This window comes from Pseudopodoces humilis, chromosome 5 (genome assembly GCF_049639895.1).
Source record: "Pseudopodoces humilis isolate 2021_Gansu_Grassland_sample_001 chromosome 5, ASM4963989v1, whole genome shotgun sequence".
Lineage (NCBI taxonomy): Eukaryota > Metazoa > Chordata > Aves > Passeriformes > Paridae > Pseudopodoces > Pseudopodoces humilis.
The window spans coordinates 18199934-18208305 of record NC_142204.1 but is presented as its reverse complement, the minus strand read 5'-3'; the positions used below and the strand labels follow the sequence as shown (position 1 = coordinate 18208305).

Genomic DNA, 8372 nt, shown 5'->3' with positions numbered 1-8372 from the left:
GTCTTTCAATCAGTAAGTGTTTATTATCATCTCATATAAATAGGAACAGTTTTGTGCATGAACTGGATATGCTGGTTTAAACCTGCTTACCACACTTCAGCTTGGCTCAGTTTCTCAGGCAGGTGGAAGCTGAATAAATAAAACCAATATTCAATTCCTGCAACACATTTCACATCTAAATGGCTCTGGAAAAATTACTTTCACTTTCAAACCAGCCCAAACAATCTCTAAGTTTCCATAAGAAAGTCTTCCCATGTATCTGTTAATAGACTTTTAAATATCGCAGGTTAGTGACTGAGAAGGACTCGATAAAGTCAATTAATTACTTCCACTTACTGATGTACTTGATGGCCTATAGCTTACTAATGGCTCTGGTAATGCTGATGCTCCAGAAAATAGCTTTATTTGCCCACTTTGTGTCAAACCCGAAGGTCATGCACCTGGTTGTGTGGAGGCAATGTGCTATAGGCTGGTAAGTGGCCCTCAGCCTCTCCTCCTGCTGCTCACAGCAAGCACGAGAGGGCTCAGGGAAAAGTGGGGTTTTTTTCATTGGGACACATGTGGTGGCTTGGAGGGGCTTGCCCGCTCCACACCTTGGCTGGCAGCTCCAGCCTGCAAGAGAGGGTGAAGCCTCTGCAGCTGCCCTGCTTAGATCTAGCCTTTTCTGGCTGAAGGTGTTTTCCCATTCTTTTTTGTTTCTTAGCAAGCATTGGAAGCGTTTTGTCAGTCTGCCTGCGCCTCACTGCTCCCCAGCGCTGCCATTTGCTGGCTCGCTCTGCTTCAGGCCAAGTATTTGGGTTCATCAGGCCGGAGTTTGATGATCTTGTCCATGCAGAGCAGGATGAGGGTCAGAAACCAGAGGCTCCAGCCAACAGCTGCTGCGATCCACCCGTAGTCATCCATGCCCGAAGGGCAGCACGTGGCCGCTTGCCTGCAGAAGTTCACGTCTGGTGGAGGAGAAATGAAGCGAGCTCAAGTAAGGCAGATGACTTCTGCCCTCTCCCTCTGCCTTTCCCCTAAACCTGGCTCCTAACCTGGTGGATGACTCTGGAGTAGTGGTGGGATCTCAGGTTGTTTGGGGCTGGCTGTTTGGGAAGGACCTGGTAGGGCAGGGGAAAGAGGCGCTCTTGGGAACCTGTGTAATACCTACAGGCAGGCAGTCCGGCAGGGAGCTTTAGGACACAAATTAGCTATCAATTAATCTGTTCAAAGCCATGTATCTGCCTCAGGGTACCTAAGATATCATACCATGACAGTGGAGGAATCTTAGAAAAGCATCCCAGAGGCTGACCCACAATGGAAAACTTGAGATAAATCCCTTTCCAGGACAGCATCTCAGTCACTGTGCAGACTCATCACCTAACTTTAACAGATAGTAATGATTTATGAAGACTTACTAAGACACGGTGGTTCATACTCAGTTGTTGAAGCATTGGAGATGTCTTCAGCTGCTGCCAGAAGGAAAGCACAGGAGAAAAGATAAGTTGGATTAGAAAAACGATGTTTGGCATCAAGCAGGAAAATCTGAAAGTCATTTGCCTTGTAGAGGTCTGTGGGATGGAAACAGCTTGAAGCAGGTTCCTGCCCTTAAAGATTGCTGCATTAGGATATGCTTCTTTCTCCCACCACTTTTAACACCAGAGCTCCAGAGACTCGCTCTGGCAGCATCCCTCAGGAGCAGGACAGTCAGTGCACCTCTGCCTTGCTGAGCCATTCTCTTGGAGCTCAAATTAACCACTGTCCTTTCCCAGACTGCAGGGGAAAGAACGTGCAAGCACGCAAGTGGGAGACATGTGCAGTGGCATGGAGAGATCCATGGCCAGCAGGCTGTTCCTCTGCCTCCTTTTGCCCTTGGAAAAATCCCAGGGTGTGCAGGAGTCTGGCAGAGCCGAGGGCTGAGCCCACCTTTGCGGAGCCTCAGCAGGTCCACCAAGGCCCCAGTGAAGAGCTTTGGCTTTGCTGCAGGTCAGGGCATCTGAAACTGCTCTGGCTGGACTCCAGTTCACACCAACGTGGTAACCAGCTCAGGCTGGAAAATACAACATGCATAAGTAACTCATGAGGGAGAGGTCTGGAGCTCTGATGAAGGTTTTGCCTTTTTCCTGCTTCCTACACACAATCAGCACACACACACACACACACTCTGACACAACTCCATGGCTCGTGTCCAGCTCTCCAAATCTGCACTTGGTGTCACAGGCCAAACCCTCCTTATTCCTCCTGATACTGCCTTGCCCCTCAGCCTCAGCGTGCTCCCTCAAACCAGGACAGCTGCAGGATGCCTGCAGGGGTAAAAGCACAAGCTGCACTGCTCCCTGGGCACCAGCGCCTGTCTGTCCCCTGCTGCAGAAGGGAGGGATTACTGCAGCACAGTTCAAGTTCAGCTGGGTAGAGTATTCCCTGCACAGAGATGAAAAATTTCCTGAGGAGAAGCTCTAATGTGCTACTGGTCCACAGACCAGGCAGAAGCTATGGGAGAATTATTTCCAGTCAAGCCATCACTCTGAGCTGGTAATTTGAAATGTAATAGAGAAAATCAGCTCCAGCTTGATTTCACCGAAGACTGTAAAATAATAGCTCAGGATTAGTTTCAGCTGAGGAAAACAAAACAGAATGAGATGTTTGGCCAAAGATTTGCTTTGAGTTTGATGTTTTCCAAGTAACAGCAAGTAAACTGAAGTTGTCCTGTGGGACATGTTGCCCTGGGGGTCACCTGCTGCTGCCTGGCTCTGTGTTTTGAGCTGACCCACCATCAGCAACACCAGAGCTTTGCCTGTGGCATCTGCCGTGCTCAGAATGAGCCCCTGGGAAACCTGCTTCAGGGAAGGGTCTGAGTATTCCCCACTCTTCTGTCTGACTCCCGTAAGATTAGCAGAATGACCTTGGCCAAGCCCACAGCTTGTTTTTTCAGTTAATAAATAGCTCCCAGAAGCACTGGGAGGAATCATTAAAACCTGTGTGTGACCTGTGGAAGGAAGTACTGCGGAATGCCGAGTGCTGGTTTGTGTTTATAGATCCCACAGCCCAAAGAACAGGCTGTCAAAGCCAGCCCATCTTTAAACAGCTGGCAGGTCTCATCTGGTGCTGATACACAAATGCAGGCAGTAGCCTGGTGGTGGGAAAGGAGCAGCTCACAGGTCTCATTTACATTTTGGTTTCAGGCAACTTCTGCAATTAAGGTGGTACCAAAGCCACGTTTTCTGCAAAAAGCTTGTAATGAAAGCTAAATCGGGCTACAGTGATCCTAATGGGTGGTATTGCAGGTGGTCCTTTGCCTCAGCAAGCAGGAGAAGGCCAAGTGTTTCCTGTCTCCTTGCTGTTCAGTGGAGCAACCTGCAACTCTGTCACATTTACAGTGGCTCTGTAAATAGCTGGCAAAAGAACATCCCTTTACAGTGATGCTGTGATCAGTCATGTCTGGTAATTCTCATTAGCATCAATTAATTCCAGCTCTTTATACTTTTTAGGTGAAGCAAGGATTGCCCCTTCATTCTTAAAGAACAAATTGCTGTCGGTGGGCAATACTCATAGGTATTGAGAGGAGTGGGGGGAAAGGGCAGGGTATCAAAACTGGAGCGTAAGAGAAGAGAAATACCTGCTGAGCAGGAATCCCAGAGGGCAGCGGTGAGGAGGAGCACAGCGAGGGCTGCCCAGGGCTCACAGGAGAGGTGCTTCATGCCGGGGGTCCCGCTCCCACCCGGGTGTCCACACACAGCAGGTCGCTGTCGCTGGCAGGTCTGGTGCAGCAAATCCTCGGTGAGCTCAGGGAGAGCTGTGCTGGGTAGAGGGTGGAGCAAGGGAGCTTCCTGCTGCCAGGACTCCTTGAACTTTCCTGCAACAACCAGGTGAGGAAAGAGAAAGGCTCTGACCAAAAACAAAACAGCTTCAGTGGGAGGTGGATACCAGGAGGTGGCTCCTGAAGGTTTCTCCCCAGGATATGCTGCAGCTGGAAGGAGGAAAGGCCTCCAGAGCCAGCCCTTCCCAACAGTGTCCCAGATAGCTTCTGTCTTTTGAGTCTCTTTTTGGTCTTATGAAGAGGGTTTAATAGAGCTGGAAAAGAGTAGAGGATTGGAGCAGAGACTTTGTCTCCCAGTTTAGCTATTTTTTTTTTTTGCATGTTCACTGGCTTGACTTCGGCAGTGATGGTTTTGGAATAGCTGTGTGGACTCCCAAAAAACAGCAGCCTTAGGTCTGCTGCTGTTCTTTCCCTGTGAGCATAGCTCTCTCCCTGCCTGCACCAACAAAAGTGATTCTGGAAAAGATGTTCTTTTGTCTCTGGTGGTTGTTGCATCTCCCACTTGAGATGTGCAGAGCCAGAAGCTGAGCCTTTCCGCAAGCATAGCTCTGTAGACCAGGAGGGTTGATAGAAAAATGATGCTCACCGGAGAGCAGGGGCTTTTCTGCAATCCTGGCTGGAAAAGCCACATTGTTGAAGTGCATGTGGTATTATCCTGGTCTGATGAGCAGCACACATTGCTGTTCTTCCCCAGGCTGTTGGCTGCTTGCTCCTGTCTTTGACGTGATGATGTCCTTGTTAGAGAAAGCATCAGACATTAAATCAGGCAAGAAGGCACTGGGAGAGGTGAGCACTGCAGGGAGCAGGTTGCTGGTGCACTTCTGCAATGGTCACTGGTGGCTTTGGGTGCTCATCTTAGAAGGGACCTGTCTGCTGTGGATTTGCAGACATCTTAGGGGAGGACAAGACAAGGCATGTGGGGTAGCATCCTTGTGGGATGGAAAGCATTTAACTATTTTCTCTCTTTTCCCTTCCACACAGCTGAAACCCACAGGGAAGGACATAACAGGCTTCCCACATGAATGGCACACGCTAGGGTACAGCTCTGCAAACCTATGAGTTTGATTGGGTCTCCCTTCATTTAAGAAAAACCTTCACAGCAAAACCCACATAGGCTTAGCCCTGCCCAGTGTTTCTGTGGGGTGAACCCACTTGTCCTGGCCACCAAAAATGCTCTGCTTCCAGCCAGCTGTGAATATTTCCACGAAGCATCGGGACAAGGCAGCCAGAGGGCACGCTGAGCCGCAGGTGGAGGCAGGTCAGCTGAGACGGGCGTGTTTACCCACCCTGTCTCCCTGCTTTCATGTCAACACGCCACCAGTGCTGGCGGAGTTGGGGCTGTGCTGGCTGGTCCGTGACAGCCACCTCCTGCTGCTGCTGGGATGCACAGCCCCGTCCTCCTGTCCTTCAGCTGGCACCCGAGGTGTGACACGAGGTGAGGTGTGCTGCGCTGGCAGCCGGGCCAGGGAGGTGACCCCAGCAGCCACCGCTCTTGGTCTCGGTAGTCACGGCAGGAGAAATGCTGCAAAATGCTCAGAGCTGCTTGAAATTCACCTCTGGCATAATCACCACCTCTGGCTCATTTCAGAGTCTCTGTCCCTTTGTGGAGGTTGTCTTTAATTTGTGCTCTTTTCTGAGCTACCTGTTGCGTCAAAACTAAACCTCAACTCTTTAAGTGGGAAAGGCCTTCTGCTGTCTGCCAGATTCACCTTTCCCTTCTGAATTTCTCACCTTCTATTCCCACTGAAAATTGACCTGGCAATTAATTTTGTAAAAGTAAATTAATTCAAAAGTGTTCTGTGCAGCACAAAATGCTTAAGGGGGAACAAAAATACAAAATTGCTCTGCTATTGCATGAATGATTCAATTTTTAATGAAATCTCTTGAATTTTAACTATTAACTAAACATTCTTTGTTGGCTTGTAGGCAAATGTCCCCATTTGTAAGGGACGCTGAAAATGTATTTGCACAATTAACATAATGTGTTTCTTTTCCTTTCCAAAACGTGTTCCCTCAGCAGTTCAGAAAGGGCTGCTCCAAAGTCTCCTGAAGCAGCGAACAGGCTGCGCTTGGCTTCAGTGATTTTTGGATCAGGTTGGAAATGAAGGCTTTGCTTGATAAGTTCAGACACAATGGGAGCCCTGCAAAATCGTTTCCTGACGCAGATTTGGATTTGTTTCATTTCTTCTTTGTAACACGTTTACATTTCAGTGCTGTGGCTGCCCAAAGAGTGATAACTGCTCCAGAGCCTTCCCCGAATTTCAGCTCCCTCCACGAGGGTGCCCTGGCACAAGGCACAACCGCAGGCCCTGCAGAGATGGTGATTCTTTTCCCTGGGCTCCCATTTTCATATGCAGCTCTCAAGACAAGACTGTTTACTCTAAAATTAGGTGCTTCCTCAGCTCTCCTCTTGGAGATTCTTCCACAGCGTGTAGAGCTGCTGGGCAGCTTTCCCTGATGGTTATGAAGGAGGCAATATTTACTGTTCAGTAGATTTTGTGCCACAGAGAGCTTCATGGCTAAGACTGCCTGGTGACCAAAGTGTATTGCTCTTGACACATCACCAGGTGTGGCTCTCAGAAAGTTATTACCATTATCACACACACAGACACACACTCACTTTGTGTGTATATATATATATATATATTCTGTTTTATAGGAAACTGGTTTATATTTTTAATTCCAAATGAAGTCTGATTGCTGCTGCAAAAAAAAGCTCAAAATCTTAAGCTTGCTGCCAATAGTGTGTCCATCAGGGAGGGGGCAAATTTCTTTGCTGTCTTCATTGATGTGAAAAAAAGCTAAGCTAAAGCTACCTGTGAACAAGGGGGTTGATTGTTAAAACTCAGAGAAAAAAAAAGTCAAAACCACTAAGGTTTTGCTTTTTAAATGAAAGAAGGGGAGAGGGGATGTGCTTTCTGTCACACAGAGGAAAGCAAGTCTAGCACTTTGGAAAACTGCACAACCCTGCCCTTTGTGTTTTCCAGTCCAGGCTGGGGTTGGTATTATAAAAATGTTGAGCCTGTGGCCCTGCTTGTGACCCCAGGCTGTTCATCTGGAGACCTCAGAGAGAGGGCTGGAGACCAGGCAGGCAGTGAAGGGCTGGGAGAAAGGCTGCCTTCAGCTCGCCCACGCAGAGCTGCCTGCACCAACAAAGAGCCCACTGACGGGGCTTCTCCAATTGCTGCCTCATGGCCAACCAGCGTCAGCTCATCTCGCATTAATAGGATTATTATAAAATAATATTCTTACTTCCACATGCCAGAAGGCATGGAATTATGATATGCTTTCTTCTTCTCTCCTCTCTGCTTCTCACCCCAGAAGGGTGGGGGGAGGGCAGCAGAGGCAGCTGCCCTCCTCACTCCTTGGCTCACTCCCTGGCTTAACAGGATGGAGCAGCCAGCTTAGTGCAGCTTGCTTTGGTGATGAAGTGTGGTTTGGGGGCCCTTTTCGCTCCCCCAGTCCCAAAAGCTTTTTGGGGAGTAGCTGAGAGTAACTGGGGGGCTGAGTAGGAGCAGCAAAGGAGCAAAGAGGAAGCAAAGCCTGGTGTCATTAAATGCACACAGGGGGAAGAATGTGCTGTGGTTCAGAGGTGAGAGGAGTAGCCTGAGAGGCTGCTTCATTTTGTTTTGGCAATATGCACCAGCTTGGAGCTGAATGATGACTCCTGTTGTTTAGTACCACTGCATGGGTTGGAAGGCAAAGTCCTTCCTTTGCCGCACCAGCATCTCCACGGCCCTGCATGGCATTCACGTGGTCAGTGGCAGTGACTTCACATCTGCCTTATCAAGGAAATTTCCAGTTTCCCAGAAGAGGGTGCTGACTTTCATCAGCCTTTAATCCCTTGCTTTGGTGGCTCTGGCAGAGAAAGCAGAGCTGACTGTGGCTGGTCCAGGAGAAGCACAGTGCAGCCAAAGAGGGTGGGAGCCCAGGGAGCCCCACAGCCAGTTCATCTGGGTGGTTTGCTGGGCCCACCTGTTAAAATTTCCTTGTAATTTTTAATATCTCCTTTTTGGGTCACCTAGCTTGAGACAGCCGGACTTGAGCAAGCAGCAGGACCCTTCTCACCAAGCTGACCTTGTGAAGTGGGGGAACACTGTTGCTTTTGAACTGAAAACCCTCTGCTGTTGCTTGTATTTTGCCAGTGCTCCCATGGACTAACTAAACCCTTTGGCTTGGGCCAGGGTTCCTGGGTACCTCCAAAAGAACAGGTCTGAGAAAGGATTTCTTTAAGGGTACTTCACAATTTGCATATAGCCGTGCATTTTCGTTAGTTCTTCTTTTGAGAGGAAATTTTTCTTCTGAGTGCTAGATTTAGTAGCGTCCCAGACAGCCTTTTTCATCAGGGTTGTTATAAATGGAATTAGAATTTTGACAAGTAGGTCCCTTGAGTTAACAGCAGTTTAATTAAAAATTTGCCAGTAAAAGAATACAATTTAGTAAAAGAATACCATTTAATAAAAAATACAATTTATATATGTAATTTGCCAGTAATTAAGTATGATTAAAACACAAGCAAAACCGAGCAGGGTACGGAGGGGGCTTCCTACCCTGCCTCACATACAAAACAAAACAA

At 48.4% G+C, this 8372-nt stretch overlaps 1 protein-coding gene across 1 annotated transcript; it reads right to left on the bottom strand.

Annotated features, from left to right (window-relative positions):
- Positions 1 to 3859, bottom strand: TMEM213 (transmembrane protein 213). The gene is made up of 3 exons (XM_005527946.2): positions 3596 to 3859; positions 1398 to 1451; positions 1 to 947 (listed from the first exon to the last, which is right to left on the bottom strand). The coding sequence occupies exons 1-3, from the start codon at positions 3675 to 3677 to the stop codon at positions 781 to 783; spliced, it is 303 nt and encodes a 100-aa protein (XP_005528003.1). The 5' UTR covers positions 3678 to 3859; the 3' UTR covers positions 1 to 780.
- Positions 3860 to 8372: the final 4513 nt, after the last annotated feature.

What these genes read in the sequence shown, in the direction of transcription:
- TMEM213 (XM_005527946.2), bottom strand. Translation starts at nt 3,677, where the DNA reads ATGAAGCACCTCTCCTGTGAGCCCTGGGCAGCCCTCGCTGTGCTCCTC. An exon ending in CTGGGATTCCTGCTCAGCAG is followed by an intron (nt 1,452 to 3,595) that starts GTATTTCTCTTC and finishes TCCTTCTGGCAG; the next exon opens with CAGCTGAAGACATCTCCAAT. An exon ending in GTATGAACCACCGTGTCTTA is followed by an intron (nt 948 to 1,397) that starts GTAAGTCTTCAT and finishes CTCCTCCACCAG; the next exon opens with ACGTGAACTTCTGCAGGCAA.